Consider the following 18,494-nt stretch of genomic DNA (forward strand, 5'->3'; position numbering starts at 1 on the left):
ATAAACAAATATTTTATAACAGGAAAGCAATACTGTTCATATAAATTAGTTACATATTGTAAAGCAAACCTAGTACTTTTTGTTTACCCAAATGATCACCCTGACAAATAGTTTCTGAATTATTATTTTTATTCGTGAAGTTTTATATGCACAGCATTTAATTAAAAGGAACTCAGATATTTCAAATTTCAAATTCAAGCAAGGGAAGATGATTAAAATTAAAAGACAATTTATAAAAAGATGACTAAAGCTAACTGATTTTCAGCATAATCTTTTCAAGTTGCAAACAATGAAAGTTTTGTATCACTATATTTCATGCTTTTGAATTTTTCCCAGAGCTCTCCACATTCAAACAAATCAACTACAAAAATACCATTATTCCAAGATCCACTTTTCTGGAGTTACTTATGGACCACTGACAAGCAGGACAGGGGATGGGGGGAGACATGGCAAGCAGGAATAAAAACTTATGACCAGCATTATGCAGATTTTAAATCTGAATCTTTTCTGCAAGGAGCGGGGCAGATGATCACACCTAAATACAAGCTTTATATTTAGTAGTCACAACTGGGCAACAGTTTACTACACACTTGGCAGACTGGTAATACACAGCAGTTTCTGTGAAAAAGCAACTATTTGATACACAATCAGTAGTAATGACCATATGTTTCTGCAACTAGACAGCGTTTACTGTAAGTAATGAAAACAGCAATGAGATCTGAGCAAGTACTTGTCTCAAAGGACAGAGCCCACTTCAATGCAATAGTTTTGTCTCAGCCAAAAAAATAGGACAAAGATATCCTCTGAAGACAAGCTCAAGGCCAGAGGTTCCCAGCTGCTCTATGCCCTCCTAATTGCTGTATGACTCTTCCAGCAATTCAAGCCAAGAGCCAGTTCTTGTCTCCTGCGCGTTCCTTTGAGCGTGGAGAGATGGTTCCCAGGAGTCACTCCCTACCCACAGGCTGGGCCAGGAGCTGGTCTGCTCCCTTCACGCTTTGTGGAAGAAAGACCAGGAGTCCAAACCACGAGCTCCTGTCTGTCTCTGCAAGCAGCAGAGCTGTAAGCCAGTTCCCAAGCACGGCTGGTGCCTGGGGTTGAGGAAATCAGCACAGCTTAGTGCCTGCCTGTGCTCAGAACAAGCTGGGAATCACCCCACTGGAGCCAGTCTCTGCCTGCCAGGCAGGATTGGGAGCCACCTTCCACTTCATTCCAGTGCCACAAGCAAAGGTGGGAGCTGACTCCTTGGGGCGATGAGGTCATGTCTCCTGTGCATGTTGAGTTCTGGCTTCTGGTTCAGTCCATGCCAGGCAGGCACAGCAGCTCTGTTGACTTGGGGAAATACAACCATGGTGGAATCCCCTCTTTCAGGCAAGGAAGCAGGAAAAAGTGAGAGTGAAGTGGTAGAGCTGAGAGCCAGGAAGATGTCAGGAAGAGCCCAAGTAAATGAAGAATAAAGACACAGAAAAAAAACAGTCACAAAGAGATGAAAGGGGTATGTGTCCTGCTGCACTGACCCAAAAGCCCTGCGCATGGTATTACCCACAAGAACAGCTTGTTCTAAAGCAAGAAGGCTTCACAGAGAGAGCAGAAATGAAACTGCAGACCTCTTCGCATCTCACAACCGAGTTTGTAGTTTCAGCTTCAAAAACACAGCAACCACTGATCCCAGGAAATCAGTGGTGAAAGAGCAAGTTGGATTTAACCTACAAATAGAAAGAGTAACCCCAGTTAACCTCAAATTCATAAAATTCATAACTCCAAGTCCTAATGTCCTATGAGAATTTTCTCCAAGCAAAGTCAATGCCCCCAGGACAGACCCATTGTTCATTCATGTCTTATGCTCCATCACAGCCAGCTTGGATCTTGTCTGCCAGCATTCTCCTGGAGCAAAATTCTGCTCTCAAGACAGTGGGAGAGAAAGTCTATTGGTTCAGGGTGAGGTCCTCTGCTTGAAGTCTTTCATTTATGGTGCTTCCTACTGACACAGCTCAAGGCACCTTGCCACATGTCACTGGCGATCACATTTATAAAGTTCCTGCTTTCTGCCAGACTTTGTTCAAAGAAGGCAACTGGCATGAAAAAGACAGCTTGTCTTGCCTGTATCCAAGAGGAAATAAAGGTTGTCTCTTTCTGGCAGTGACCACTGCTTCCAGAGAAATAAAAACATTCACAGAGAAATCAGATGTCCATCTGCTTCCTCTTTCCCTCTCATCCCATCTCCAGAATTTCCCCAGAGAAAGCCACTGATACTGTGTGGATGAGATTAGGAACAAATCATCATTTACCAAAAGCTATGTTTGGCTGGACTCCAGACTTGCCTTTGTCAGAGAAGAAAGGTGCATTCTTACCTGTTGCAAGGTAAGAGATAGCAGAAACTTAGCTAGTATAAAATGAGTCTCAAATTTGTTTTGATGGGGCAAGGCTCCACACAATTCTTACTTTAAATTGTTAACATAAGAAAGTTGCACAGTCTCCTTTGAATATGCCCCTGTAATTTTATTTTCATTTATTATCATGCATTAGCCACCTTGAAGGAACAATGTATCCTGCTCTGTGTCCTGTAAACCCTCCTTGGCTGGAGCCCAAAATTGAAATTTCATCTCAAGAAAATGAAACATATGATCATAAAATGGTTTTGGTTTAAAGAGACCTTAAAGATCATCCAGCTTCAACCACCCTGCCACAGGCAGGGACACCCTTCACTAGACCATGTTTCTCAAATCCTCATCCAACCCGGCCTTGAACAATTCCAGAGATGGGGCATCCACAGCTTCTCTAGGCAACCTGTGACAGTGTCTCACCACCCCCACAGTGAAAAATTTCCTCCATGTGTCTAACCTAAACCTACTTTCTTTCAGTTTAAAACCATTCTCCCTGTTCCTCTCTTGTAGGCTCCCTTTGGGTACTGGAAGGCTGCAATTAGGTCACCCCAAAGCCTTCTCTTCTTCAGGCTGAACAACCCTAATTCTCTCCACTTTTCATCAGAGGAGATGTGCTCCATTGCTTTAATCATGGGTTTCCTCCTCTGGACATGCTCCAACAGGTCCATGTCCTTCCTGTGCTGGGGACCCCAGAGCTGGATGCAGTGTTCCAGGTGGGGTCTCACCAGAACACAGTAGAGGAGCAGAATCTCCTCCCTCACCCTGGCGGACATGCTGCTTTTGATGCAGCCCAGGACACGTTTGGCTTTCTGGGCTGCAAGGGCACATGACCAAGACATGCCCAAACATCAGGAAGTGAAAATAATGGTAACTTCAGACTAAATACAATGTTTAATTATTGGCATTACAAAAGGTAAAGGAACGCACAGCAATGAAAGTGAAAACTTCATCAAGCCAATTTGGAATATAGTAAGGTCTCTATCCAGACCATTTGCATTCCCTTGTCTGTTTTAGAGATTAAAGGCCACAAGCATGTCTCAGAAGTTCATGTAAGTACAAGTATCACTCTAAACATTCCAAGTTAAAGATGTGCACTTAATTTTTCCTATGACCTGGAAAACACAGACTACCACATTAGTGTAGATACAGTAAGAGAACCCACACAACTTGATCTTTTCACAATCATACTGTGTATTGATGTCAATATGGCTTGGCAACTACTACCAGATGCTTTTTGACAGAATGCATTTTGGATTATACAGTGCAGGCAGCTGACTGGAAGATTGCCTACTGTGCTTCTACCAATTCTTTGATGGCATGAGACGTATCCACTTTGCCACTGCTTTTTTACTCATACCCCATACTTCCTTTTTGCAACCATTTATGGTGCACAAACTCCTATGCCCAGCAAAAAGTCTTCTTCGTCTTCCCAAACTAGGTCTCATTACCCATTCATCTACCACATCACTGACTCAAGTCTCATCTGTAGGCAGATTGCCAATTCACACACTAAAAACCATTCATACTACACAAAAAAATATAATGTGTTTTAGCTTGTGATTTAACCATCAAAAGGTATCCAATTATGTACCAGACCTCACTCCAAGTTACTGTTCAGTTCTAACAGTGTCATCTCCTAATCATCTAAGTTCAGTATTGAAATAAAAAATGGACAATGAAAAAAATGTAGTTTTGCATTAAATCTGCAGCTGGAAGTTCCACAGCTATCCACAAGTCACTTAACTAAACACAGCAAAACACAGAGAAGCTGAGGTGTACTTCAGTAGCCAGGAGCTATGATGTCTGTTTAGACTTTTTTTTTTAAAGGAACCTGTTTCAGAGCTGGACAATAATTTGTAATGGATTTCGTAGAGTCCAGCCACCAGTCAAAGAAAGTCCAACCAGAAGACGCTGCTCAGGGCCATGGCCAGATGAGTTTCAAATACCCCCTCATGAATTTCTGACTCAGGACATCAGAGTAAGGGAACACCGAAATCCCAGAGGGTCACAATCAGTGGCACAGGGTCTAGTTGGAGGCCTGTCACTAGTGGCGTTCCCCAAGGTACAACACTGGTCCCAGTACTGTTTAATCAGCAAGTTCTTCCAACACAAGGAAGAACTTCTTTACTGCATGGGTGTCTGAGCACTGAAGCAGATTGCCCAGAGAGGCTGCAGAGTCTCCCTCACGGGAGATACTCAAAAACCATCTGGACACAACCCTGTGCCATGTGCCCTGGGATGACCCTGCTTGAGCAGGAAGGTTGGACCAGATGAGCCACTGTGGTCCCTTCCAACCTCACCCAATCTGTCATTCTGCAAATACCTCCAACAACAGAGATTCCACAACTTCTCTGGGCAACTGTGCTTTGATCATAAACAAGTATTTAATCAAAATATCAGATAAATGGAAGCTTTAAAATCCAGTTCAGAACACTGTTTAATTGCTTTAGTTCTAAAAAAGCAAAATGTTAAGGCTTCAATGTCAAGAGCCATAACAGCACAAAATCAATCTGGAGCTAGCAAAAGATGCAACCATTTGTGTGTTTGCATTGCTTGAACCAGAGCTGTCAGAGAGCAAAACAAGAAACAGGTTGAAGATTTTAAACATTTTCAAAAATGCATGCTCTTGCTTTTATCAATCTTTTAAAAAATTCAACTTTGAAACTCAACTTTAAAATAAATTGCAAGGTTCTAAAACCAGTAATTGTTTGTCCCTCCACGGTCTCTAACTAAAAAACAGAAACCCTGTCATTCGTTTCTGATCACTGCATGAAAGAGTTGTTTTATTTTCCCTCCAGGTGATCTGCCTGCTGCTTTACAGTGGGGTTTTGGGTCCTTTAAGTCCTGGGGACCTTCTTCTCTGCAGTACACTGATATGTCTGTTTAAATGTTTATTGCACAAACAAGCATGCTGCATTCACATTTTCATTCCTATGACATTGCATTCCCTACGATTAAGAAGTAAAATAGAAATAAAGCATGCTTTGGAATAACTACAGATGCACTTGACACAACAAGGACCACCAATACTCTCCAAGTGAAATTTGGACTTACAAATTTTAGATTTTAAAAGAAAAACTCTAAAAGTCATTATTCCACTGTATTTTGTTGCCTAAGGAAAGTCACTTAACAGAACAAGCTGCTAAAATCTTTACTGGGTATCACCCACAAGTATCTGACATATTAAATCTGAAATTCTTTCAAACTATTTATTTTGCAAGCAGATTTTTCAAATGTAGACAGAACAAAAACCTTTTTTTTTGCACTGGCAGAGATTAATTTCACTGTAGCTGTCCAGCTATAAAAAATTTACTTCAGAATTCACATCTTTGTTTCCTACAGCAATTTAATATACGAACCAAAGTGATAAAAGCAAACTCCTGAATCAAAGAAATAACCATGAACTTTACACTTTCCAGCATAGACTTGGAACCTCTATGTCTTTAACAGCTATTTTGCTTAGATAGATGATAGAAAAAAAAAAATCACTTTCTTGCAAAGCATTAACACACATTTTCCCTCACTTAAATACTTCAATTTCAAATACACCAAAAAAATGTACTCCCACAACAGTACTGTATTAGGAGAAAACTATTTTAGTTCAATTAAAATGTCTAACTATCTACCCTCAAACCTATCTAAACTGTAATTTTCACTTTGAGCACTTCCAACATATTCTCAGTTTTGTTTTCTTTTATCAGCTTCTTAAATCAGGTCCTGAATTCCAAATGTTAGGAAAAAATAGTCATTAACTGCTAGGTAACAGCAAATTTTCCAATTTAGAAAACTAAATTACACACACCACAAAAATATGTGTATTTTGCTATCTGAAATTTCATATTAAAATCTGTAATAACAAAACACTTTTCTGGCTCCTAGAACTTGCTGAAGTAGAAACTAATCTGCAATTCCAGGCCAGTTTGAAAATGGGATGGGGAAAAATCTTAATAAAAATAAGCTTAAAGTGATATACAGCTCCTGACACGGTTTAAAATATGTTCTGGTGTAGAAGCTTTTGGTGCCTCCCCAAGTGCTGCGTAGTAATCGTGTTGGACTTTTTATTCCAACAGGACATACAGATGGGTGACCCTCAGTTTACCGAAGAGTTACTCTGTTAACCAAAGAGTGACCTCATACAGTTGAAACTGACTCTCAAATTGGTGTGTTCCCACCTTTCCCACACCTATTTTTTTTTCAAGTAGCATGAAGTAGCAGCAGAAAGCACAGTATTTTAGCCATCTGAGCATGTAGTATTCTTGAACTACCCCACCAATTGGGAGTGCTCTCTGTTACCTCTATCTTTTAAAATTGGAGCCATTATAGCCAATTGTGCAAATCTACAGTTGGTCTTCCATAAAGAGGATTTTTAACCCACTGAACATCTTCCAAGCAGTTCTTCAGGTCTCTGACAAGATACCATACAACACACACGACAATCTGATATTCCCATGTATCTACATTCAGTCATTCAGAAAACACTCATATATCACTTAAAAAGTTCCAAAAATCAGGGTAGTTCTTTTCGTAATAAAAGTTAATAATTAAAGAAGTGCAAAAAAAGTCCATATATATTAAAAAATTGGGTTTTTCTCCTCCAGATAACATACCAATATCTGGAGTCCATCTGTGAGAAGCAAAAGCTTATGATACTGGTTGAGCTGCTCTTTGAAAATGCACTGGTTAACACTTGGCACACCCTCAGGCATTTAAAAAGATTGTACTGTGACAGCCCCAGTGGAGTGCCAGCATCCTCAGAGGCAGCCACAGCAGGGTGGAGAAGCAGGAGCCTGGAGTCTCCCACTAAAACTGGTCACTTCTGTTCTGATGGGAGCCACAACCATTTTGTGGCTGGAAGAAGCAAAAAAGGCTGTACAGCACCTGCTGTGCACAGAGGTGAGATGAAGACCAGTATTGGTAAATAAACGTCTTTCAAATGTTGTAAGTAGACTTTAAAGAATACAACAACCAAACAGATCCCCCAAAATGCCTGCAGCAAACCATGAAATCCAGTACCAATCCTAAAAAATGTTCAGCATGCATTCTCTTTTAGGAGATAGACACTAGCTACTGAACATAATTCATTGCCCTAGCCAAACTTTTCAACAAGGACAGAGCAGTCTTGCAGATGAATTTCACATTAACAAAAACATTATCATACAGAACATGCTTGTGCCTTCATGATTTTTCCCAATCAAAAAAATCCATTATAAGCTTCAACTTCACAAATCTGCTGAAATTGTTGTCTTTTTTATCCTCTTACCTTCCCCCTCCTCTGGTTGTTTGTGCCCTTGTCACTTCTGAAAACTACTAATTCACTTTCTCATGACATATTCATACAGCATACTTGTGCACTTCTGTTACCTGTGTTAAATACTGAAAATACCACCAAAAAATAAAAAAAAAAATGAAAGCAAAAAGCAAAAAAGTAGGCTCTTTCCAAAAGTACCATCACCCTCATCAAGTAAGACTCTGGATTCAAGCTTGTCTGCTTTTTCTGTCTCTGCTGTATGGAAGGGGAAATAACATGAATTTACACATGGAATATTACATAATTTGCTTACTTAAAATGTCTTCAAAAATTTTCCAGAATGCAATCCCTTAAAAATATTTCTACTTGAACTGTGGCTATCCATAATTTCAGTTCACTACCAACATCCTTACATTTTTTTATTACCTTTCCTGGCCTCATTAGAAGTCAGCAACAAACTGCCAGCACTCTAAGACTTCACATTTGAAAAGCACTAGGCCCCCTGTGGGCATAAAAAATAAATCTAGTCCTCTTGCCTTGAGTAATAATAACAATTAATAAAAACCCAAAAAACCAGATCACTTTCACCAAGGTAAAACAGCACAACCTGCTAACACAAACAGAACATCACTTTCTCCACACAAGGCAGCTGGGGGATGATGCATGTGACATGCATAAAGAAGCTGATGGAGTGGGGTTTTCTTAGCCTGGAAAGGGGAGCTGTAAAGGAGGAGCTCAATGCTGTCTACAGCTACCCAACAGATGAAGGGAAGACAGAGATGAACAGTGGAAGGACGAGAGGCAATGGATGCAAGCTGGAACACTGGCAATCCCTACCAGGCATCAGCAATTCAGTTTTCCACTATAATAGTGATCAAACACTGGGAAATGCTTGCTCATAGAAGTTGCAGAGTCTCCAGCCTCAGAGATTATTTAAAAGATTGATTAGATATTCCCCCTTGAGCAACTGGTCTTGATGGTGGTGCTGCAAGGATTTGAACCATATGGCTGCCACAGTCACTTCCAGTCTGAATTGTTTGATGGTTCTCTTACCATCCCCAACAAAACAACAAAACAAAACCAACAATAAAGAACAAACTGAAACACCGAATTTCAGTTCTGGACGATGCAGAAAATGCAACTGCACTTTCTAGACCAAATGAAACCAAACAGAATAATAGGACAAGGCTTCTCCTAATATTTAGAACGACAGATTCACTTTGTATCCTAACAGGCTCTCTTTTACTTAAGATGCTTGCATCCAAGTCTGCCTGGTTATATAACACTTTAGTTAAAAGAGAAAAACAAAACAAAAACTTGCCAAGCTGACATATGTCTAGAAATGAAATTCTCAAAAAATAGTCTGAGAAGATTTCAAAAATTGTTTTGAAGAAAATAAATATACTAACAAGTCTAATTCACATCCTTTTTAAATTTAAACTGGCAATTATTTGTGCAAAATCCAACATTGTGCAAACAACAAATAAATCAGAGACTGAACAGATTTCACATCTGCAATGTTGCCACTGGATTCATCATATCTAGGCAGCTGTCATTCATAAATCAACAAATGCTTCACTGTATAGGTGAAGCTGTGATGTGTAAGCTAACACATCACTAGCTACAACTGGCTTCAAGGCAGTTTGAACCAGCAATGGAAGTATCACTGATAAATACTAAATACTGCAGTTTATCAAGAGATCAAAGCTTACAACTACAGCAATTTATTTTGTTGTTTCAGATTTAGCTTTTCATTGCTTTACATGGTGTTCAGTGTATCAGGCTGGGCATCACTAAGCTAGGTGTGCAAGAGATAAAAAGAATTACAGATTCCATAAAAACAACTAAGTCATACAAGCAATTGCAGCGCAAAGCATAAAACAAGTAATCCTCTGTAACGAACGCAAGAGCTACGTCCCACAATCAGAAGTTAATTCTTTGGTAATGAAAGCAATTATGAAACTCTGGTAATCATTTTTTGTATATTAAAAAAAGATCAGAGCATTATCATAGAGGAAAAAAAACTCTGAAGCTCATCACAACAGCTGTGGAGCTATTTAAACTTCTCTTAAGAGTTATGTCCTTTTAGAAAGTTTACAAACAAGTATTCAGGTAATTCAAGTATCAGGTATCTGCTAACAGGAGCACTTAGTAAGATATCCTTAATTAATGTGTTTATCTAACAAATGTACTGATATAATTAATAAAAGAAGCAGAGACCCAGAAGAGCTGCTGTCTGTGTGCCAATAAAGTTTTGTTTAAAGACAAAAACAAAATACAGTGCTCAAATCTGCAGCTGCTATACTTAACAGACAAAAATTTGGGGATTGGGTTCCCAATTTCCTTCATGTTTTTGCTGGCTTTGGGGGGGAGGTTGTTGTTTTGTTGTTTTGGTTTTTTTTTTTAATTAAAGGACTGATATTTTACAGCATACTCATATTTCTCAAAGCAGCACAACACAGCATCCATTTTGAAACAGCTTCAGATTGAACTAGAGGACGCCTAGAAAAGAAAACCAAAACCATAAAACCACACACAATACCATTATACCACAGCTCCATTTCATTAAGTACAAGAGCAAGAATTTCTGTCTGACGGGTAATTCTTCTTTAATACAAATCAGAATTAAAATCTTTAAAGCAGGCTCAACAATGGTTCGCAGCACAGACTCAGGCAACCACAGCTCTTATTGCGCCTTTCTTTACTCCCTTAGTAAAATCAACATGGACAACACCTATTTTGCCCTACACTAGGGCTTGTGAGAACTGGTATCAGAAAAGGTAAGTTCCAGTTCCTGGGTATCACTGCTGTGTTATTCACAGCTCAGAACTGTTAGGTACCATCATTTATTTTACCCATGCAAAATTAAAGATGATGGTTACAATGACTTCATTTTTAAACACTTTTTTATGCAACCCTCTCACCTTTTTATAAATGCCATCTAGTAAAGAATTTCAAAGGGCTCTGCTTCTTTAATGAGGCATTAAAATACAGTCACACGACAAAAAAGCAACTCTACTAAGTCTCTTAAACCCCTGGACTTACATTATCAGCTTTTATGTGCCTGTCAACACTCAACAGTAAGAAGCAATGGTTTGCTCTTTGCCTCGAATTTAAACTTTCCTGCTGAGAGCTTTAACTCCTTGCAAACTGTCAAAGCTTTGACACTTCAGCAGAAAGTAAATCTACAACATGATGCAATGGCCAGGTGTAGTCTCAACCAGCCACTAGCCACTAATTTACTAGTGGCCATTTAATTCACCTCAAAAAGCAATAAACTAGAAATACTTCCCACCCTCCATGTACCCACACTGCTTGCACATCAGCCCTTTTAAATAGGTAATAGTTCTGCCAAAGAACCAGGTACAGTTAACCTGCCACTTTAAAGAAATGAAACATTTAAAATTGTAGAGATGTCAACATACGACTAAGTGCAAAGTGTTAAATTGGAACTTCTTTATCCAGAATACTTCTCTGAGTATCTACAGCCTGGATCTCACATTCAGTGCAAAAGTTCATTGGCATAAAGCTCATTATTAATTCCTTTAACAAAGATGCCAAGCCAAGTGCACCTGTGAAAGAGTAAGAGTTGGACGGATTTCCATGGTTGAAAATGTGAAATTCACTGCTAGGAACCATTCTGCTTGGTATAAGCTAAAATATTTATATCATTATTTTAGTGTACAGAAAAAAAATGACTGCACAGATAAGCCATGCTGTTTCTTTACAACAATAAAATGAGACAGAGACTTAAAATGAGAGCCTTGAGATACTACACCTAACAGCAGTATACTGAAAAATTATCCTTTCCCTATTCTTCTGCTCCTTTCACACTGTAATTCCACAGTATACAAAACCCCTATTTAAGTCTCCTAACCTTGATAAGGACTTGATACCGCCCTCATTCAAGTGAATGGAAAAAGATCTCATAATTAGCCTCAAAGATGCGTGACTAAGGCATTGAGTGGCAAAGTTACAGGATAGCATTTTAACAATGTATTTATGAAAATATTAGGGGTTTTTTAATAATAGCAGGAAAATAAAGCTCCTTTTTTCTCATCATGATATAAAGTAAGAAACTAGCCTTGTCTAAAGGTCAACCATTTCTGTTGAGAATGTACAACACTGAGACAGCTCTTCCATTCTCCCCAGTCCAGGCAGTTACTGGGGTGGTAGCCACAAGGTACTACACAGAAGTTACAAATACATCTATGGTTTCAAAAGGGGAGATGAAGGAATTAAACAAAAGCTATCTGAGGTTCTGCTAATGTTGGCATATCTCCTCTTTCAAATACCTTAAATACAGTCTGGCATGGGATTTTCTCTCATCACTAGAAGGACTTCAATGGACTTCAAATGCCGAACAAATCCTTTGACTCACTGTGTCAAACCCCAAGAGAAGCATTTGACAGCAGGAAAAATAGGAACAAGAATGCCAAGAGTTAAAAAGTTAAGTTGGACTGATTCAGCATTTAGATCAAACAAGTACAGTTCTTCCTAGATTATTAATGAATGCTGCAAGCAACCAGGGGCTCTGATGCAGACAAGAAACTGCACATCACAGGCATTCCAGGAACTCTGGTCTGCCCTCACTGGAACAAAACCCTGGTAAAATATGCATTCCCTCCTGTTTTAAAAGCATGGCACCTCTCACTGCTTCTCTGTCCATATACATACAATAAAAATGTTAGGCACAAAGTACTTCCTTCATCAAGGTTATGATCTGCAGAATTTTTTTCTGAGAATCCTCTAGCATCTGTAGTAACTTCTGAAATACTGCAAACAAAAACCTCATCTTTCACACCCTTAACACACTACCAAAATAATAAAAAACAAAAGAAACACAAGAAGAGACAGCAAGTCTTCTCACCAGCCGCAGCTTCAAATACAGATTTTTTGAGAAGGCAGAAAGAATACAATGATGTTTCAAGCAATGGTTACACAATCTTGTTAGTTCAAATGGAAAGAGAAGGGCTTTTTTAGCTGAGCATAAGACATGTCTGGGAAATACGAGTAAAACACAATGGATGTGTGAAACATATATTTCAGAAAAACAAAAGAGTCAGTATTATCAAACTTCCCATTTACTTAGAACTGTTTAACAACCAAAGAATAAAACTTGATATATAGGAATAACCATGTCCAAATGTAGCAGATTAGAAACAGCAATTTTAGTGTAGGTACTCAGCAAAAAAATTCCCCATACTTTTTCAAGTGCAAGCTCAATATCATAAATTAGTCCAAAGGGCTAAATTCCAAATCCTTCTTTCAGACTGAATGGCCCTTATCATTAGGCAGGTGGGAGATAATCCTGCAGATATCAAAAGCTATCTCTAGGATATCTAGAAAGAAACAGTCCTCTTAATCAAGTTTTAAACTGGCCTGAGTGTATCTCATTATCAGGGCAAACATCACCCTTCCAATGCACAGCTGAACTTTACAGGGGGAGGGAACAGCAGAGGGCATGTAATAACGAATTAAATACTGTAAAATCCCACAGAATACAGTTTTAAGCCTTAGAAGTCAGCCAGCTTGAAATATAGCCAATTTCAATAAAAAATAATTCAGGTTAATGATTTCAAACTCAACATTCACCCAGGTCTTCTGGCAACTTCCTTGCAGTTTTATAATAATTTCCTATGGTCACCTATCACTGCTGGTCTGGACCTGCACAAGCATGCTGGTATGGACCTGCATAAGTTGGGGAAGAGAAAAAGAGAAGTGACCAGTCCTCCAGAGAAAATGATGATGATGATGATGATGACGACGATGACCTTGGCTTCATACTTTGCACACATAAATGATTAAAAAAGTGCAGGCATAAAGTCGCTTGGAATTGTTGTTGGCATTGTAGTTCTGCTACCAATCACTGTCTCCCTACAGTAACAGGAGGTGAAACAGAGTTTGGCATAGGTACAGATTTTTACATCAAGAATGCACATTTAAGAATGCCTTACCAAAAGTAACTTCTCCTTTGCCAGTCTTGTCAAACAGCTGAAAGGCTACTATGAACAATGCGTCTGGAGCACACAGGACTGATTCAAATGCCACAAACTCTTGAAAGGATATCAACCTAAAGGATGAAGGAAAAAAAACAGCTATGAAACCAACTTGCTCACAAAAAACTGAAATGCAATACAATATTGATTATACAAAATAAATAAGACCACAATGAAAATATGTTCAAAATGTATTCAGTAGGGATTAAAATTTATCCTAAAATGCCCTATCCCCAGTGCTGTCAGGAAGCCTTTATATCACTAAACGGAAATGTCTGTTGAACAAGGCATTATTCCTCTCGGCAAGTCACAACACAACATAAAATAAGCAAAACACTCAGTGTGGCTACTCACCTCAGCTTTAATGTCTAACTGAACTGCCCTCTGGGGAAGCCTACCTCCCTCCACTGGCAAGACAGAGCCAATAAAGACATGAGTAACTTCCCTCAAGACTCAGTACTTAGCACTTTTGGAAAGCAAATCCATTCAAGACCTACATGCTGCCACTCACTTCAGAAGGAACCGATCAGAACACCTTATCTGCTTGCTAGCAACTTATTAGTCATCCATCACAGCCCTCCAGTCCTGCATGTTGAGTCACAAATTTCAATCAGTAGTCTGCATGTTCTTCCTCAGCCCAAGAGCAGTTTATTCAAATTCTTCATTACAGCCCGGTTCCTAATGTGTTAGCACAGTAGCAGGGCATAGATAAAAGCAGAGTTGTCCTTCCAGAAGTTAGTTCATAAGCAGAAATACATAATTAGACAACATGGCATTGTTTCCAGCAGTAGGTTTGGTAACAGCAAAGACCTTGAACATTCTAATTTCTCTGCATCACACCCAAGAGTTCAAATGGAGATCAAACTCCTATTCTTAAAGAGGCAAAGACCAACTATTCTTCTTTCTCCTGCTTCTTTAATGTCTAGGCTGTAGAGTTTAAAATCATCTTCAAATATGTGGTGGCAGGGCCTGCTAGCAGTCTGGGATAGTTAAGATTGCTGTCTCTCAGGCTGCTTTATGTCAGTGTAGCAGGCACGTAGCTTTAATGGGTTCATGTGGCAGCAGCTGGGGAACAAGGATTATTTCTGAAAAGCGCAAAATTCAGCGTACACACAAACCCAGGGAATTTTTAATGGAAATTAACTATATCCTTAGGACTTGGATCCAAAATGACACTGCAGCCAGTTCAATGAATGTATGCAATAACAGCGAAGAACTAACAGTTTGAATAAGTTGGAAAAGGTATTTTTTTCCAGCAAGTTATGATTACCCATGACTATACAGCAATATCCAGTCACCTGTTTTATGGGAATTCAGAGAATATGCTGAGTTGGAAGGGACCCATCAGGATCATGGAGTCCACCTCCTGGCCCTGCACAGGACCATCCCCAAGAGTCACACCATGTACCTGAGAGGATTGTCCTTCCTGAACTCAGGCAGACTTGGTGCTGTGACTACTTCCCTGGGAAGCCTGTCCAGTACCCAACCACACTCTGACTGAAAAACCTTTTCTTGATATCTAATCTAAACCTCCTTGAACTCAGTTTCATGCTGTTTGCTTGAATTCTGACACTGGTCACAAGAGTGAAGAGTTTAGTACTTGCCCCTCCTCTTCCCTTGTGAGGACGCTGAAATCACAATGAGGTCTCCCCTCAGTCTCCTCCAGACTGAACAGACCAAGTGACCTCAGCCACATCTGATATGGCTTCCTCTCAAGGCCCTTAATCATCTTTGCTGCCCTCCTTTGGGCAGTCTCTAACAGCTTAATGTCTTTTTTATATTGTAGTACCCAAAGCTGCACATATTATTCAAGGTGAGGTCACCCCAGCTCAGAGCAGACAGGACAATCCCCTCCTTTGCCTGGTTGGTGATGCTGTGCTTGATGCCCCCAAGGACACAGGTGGCTCTCCTGGCTGCCAGGGCACTGCTGAATCATATTTAACTTTCTGTCAACCAGGACTCCCAGGTCTCTTTCACAGTGCTGCTTTCCAGCCTCTCATTCCCCAGTCTCCTTATATCCAGGGTTGTCCCATCCCAGGTGCAGAATCTGGCACTTTCCCTTGTTAAACACTTGGTGAATGCCTATCTCCTATGCTGAGGTGTCTCTGCAGGGTCTCTCTGCCCTTGAGGATGTCAGCAGCTGGCAAACTTACTTAGTACTCCTATGAGTCCTGCATCAAGGTCACTTACGAAGATGTTGAAGAGCACAAGACTGAGGATGGAGCCTGCAGAACCCTGCTAGTGACAGGCTGCCAGCCTGATGTCATCTCATTCACTGTAACCCTTTGTGCCTGACCCGTAAGCCAGTCACTCACCCATCATATAACTGGGCCATTCAGCTGTGTGCTGGACATTTTGTCCAGAAGGACACTATGAGAGACAGTACCATAAGCTTTGCTGAAGTCTTAAAAGATTGCATCTACTGTCATTCCTAGATCAACACTTGAAGTGTGCTTGCTGCCAAACATCAGCAGCCAAACATTCACAGAGTAACAAGCCAATATCCATGAGGAACATGTTCTCATGGAACACATGAGAAGATTAATAAAAGACATTTCTTTTAAAGAAGCACAGCACAGAGAAGGCCTAAATGCTGTTCTACACTACCTCTCTCAATATACCTGCAACAAATAAAAATAAAAGAAATGTAGAGTATGAAATGGCCTAACAAATAATTAACTCTGGGAGCTTGTCACCATAAATCATAACATAGTGCAAGAAGTAAATAAAAAGAAAACTCCTCAGGTATTCTTAAGATTAAACTCAAAATTAAGGATGTCAGCAAACATATAGGAATGCCTTAAGCTTTACTGGCAAAGAAGTCTGTGCCTTGTTACGTATACACACGTTAGCACACGAGCAATCCATCAGTCCTTTAAACGCCTTGGGAGCTCTCAGTACTCCCCACTGTTAGACACAGACTACACAGATACTCAGGCTTTCAAAGGAAGAAAACTTCCATCCCTTCTAAGCCAAAAGAAATTTTTTTCCGAAAGTAACATTTCCTTTAATTTTAAACCAATATATCATAACCTACTCAGTTTTGTATTGATGAATATTTACTGTTACAATGTGACTTACCGGCTATAAAAAGCTATTCTTATTTATTATTATTGGCTACATACCTGACAGAACAGTAAACAGATCCAAAGAGTACTCCACTGAGTTCTGTTCCAAAGATTATAATACATGCACACATTAAAAAACAAAAAGAACAGCAGGTGACAAGACTCTAGAATAGGATTGTTTGGAATTATAAATGTAAAATCTCTGTCAACACCATTTTGGTAAAGCTGCTTTTTGTGTGAAACAACCTGCACATGTCCTTACCAACAGTTCACAATACAGTGATTACAGCACAGAAAAGAAATACAGCACCTATCCCAGCAGAATCCCAGCACCATGTTAAGAACATATGCTATGTTACTAGGCCTGGGTTTGATTAAAACTCCATGTATTAACACTGCTACTAGATTTTATACTAGTAGAAGCATTTTTTTTAGTACTTGGAAGCAATAACCCCCCTAATAAGTCACAGATAAATGCTTAGAATAACCCTATATCCATTTTTTAAAACAATTATTCATAGAACTAGGAAGATTTAAAGTGTACAAATTGTGTATTTCTAGCCAGACTGTTAAAGAAGAGACATTAATATCTGCTGTGCCAGCTGAATTCAAATTAACCCAATTTTTACATGTTAATTAAACCAGCTATTTTCTTCTTATTGTATTTTTGCTCCCTAAGTAGACTAGCCTGCTAGTGATTCCCAACAGATCTATTCTAACGACGACGTATTCATTTACTTCTATTATGACCATACAATACAGTAACTGAGCAGTAATTTTTCAGTCAATTACACGTGTGATTCTTAATGCTTAAAGAAGCTGAAAAAAATGTGTACTACATAGCCATATGCTCACTTCTCTATACTGCACAAGGGTAGTTGCCTGGGTAACACGTTTTCTCTCTGGTTTAGCATCACCCTTTTGGGTTTAGCATAACCCTCCAGTGAATATCATTAGGTGTCATTGAACAGCACATGTTAACATGGACTTCAATATACTACTTAAGAGTTATTTCATATACCTATACAAGTAGTCATTTATGTTACAAAAGCAGAGAAAAACCTAGTGATTTTAACAGCACAACAAAATGAAGCTGAAATGTTTACGAAATTTTATTTCAGTTTTGAAGATATTCCACCCAAGTAAATCAAAGTCTTCCTTCACCTTCACATCCTCATTACCAGTGCCAATACCGTACAGTTTATTCAGGAGGGTTCAAACCCTGATATTTTAAAAGCATCCACAAAGAAGAGCACTAGTCTAAATGTAACAACAGAGTATGGTGCAGCAAAACCACTATTTACTACTCTCTCCTATCTTCCACGCTCACACCCACGGTATTTGGATACTCCATAGACACAACACATTCCCACCAGAGAAAGTCTGCATGTAGCCACGCAAAGAAAAAACCCACCTGCATTTTATTACCTGCTGTAATAATACATACAGATGCAATGATGAAGAGGTTTTCTTCAGAAATCAATGCAGATGTTTTTACTGTATCAGCAATTTAAACATGGTAACATAATGGGACACAAATTGAAGCTACATCTATTATTTTACACTGCAAGCTAGGTAAACTAAGTATAGTGTAAATTGGTGCATTAGAGGATAAATTTATATCCAATAATAATGGAAAATGCTGGCATTTCTAAGTATTATTTTTGAATACTTTGTCCTTTCTAAAAATAAAGCATATGGTATTTCTTAATAAAGTGTTAGTTACTACAGTCCAAACAGCGACATGCCGTAAATACTTATTTTGTTAGGCAGATGTTTAAAAGTACAACAAAAATCT

General features: G+C 39.2%; 1 protein-coding gene across 2 annotated transcripts in view; it reads right to left on the bottom strand.

The window, feature by feature from the left end:
* SLC25A13 (solute carrier family 25 member 13) overlaps positions 1 to 18,494 on the bottom strand; it is a 98,271-nt gene that overhangs the window by 48,889 nt on the left and 30,888 nt on the right. For both annotated transcript variants that reach the window (XM_041466700.1, XM_041466699.1), the window contains one exon: positions 13,587 to 13,702. In XM_041466700.1, coding sequence (XP_041322634.1) covers positions 13,587 to 13,702 — 116 coding nt within the window. The remainder of the gene's footprint in view (positions 1 to 13,586; positions 13,703 to 18,494) is intronic.

The sequence above is a fragment of the Pyrgilauda ruficollis genome, unplaced genomic scaffold (assembly GCF_017590135.1).
Source record: "Pyrgilauda ruficollis isolate IOZ18807 unplaced genomic scaffold, ASM1759013v1 scaffold2, whole genome shotgun sequence".
NCBI classification, from domain to species: Eukaryota; Metazoa; Chordata; class Aves; order Passeriformes; family Passeridae; genus Pyrgilauda; species Pyrgilauda ruficollis.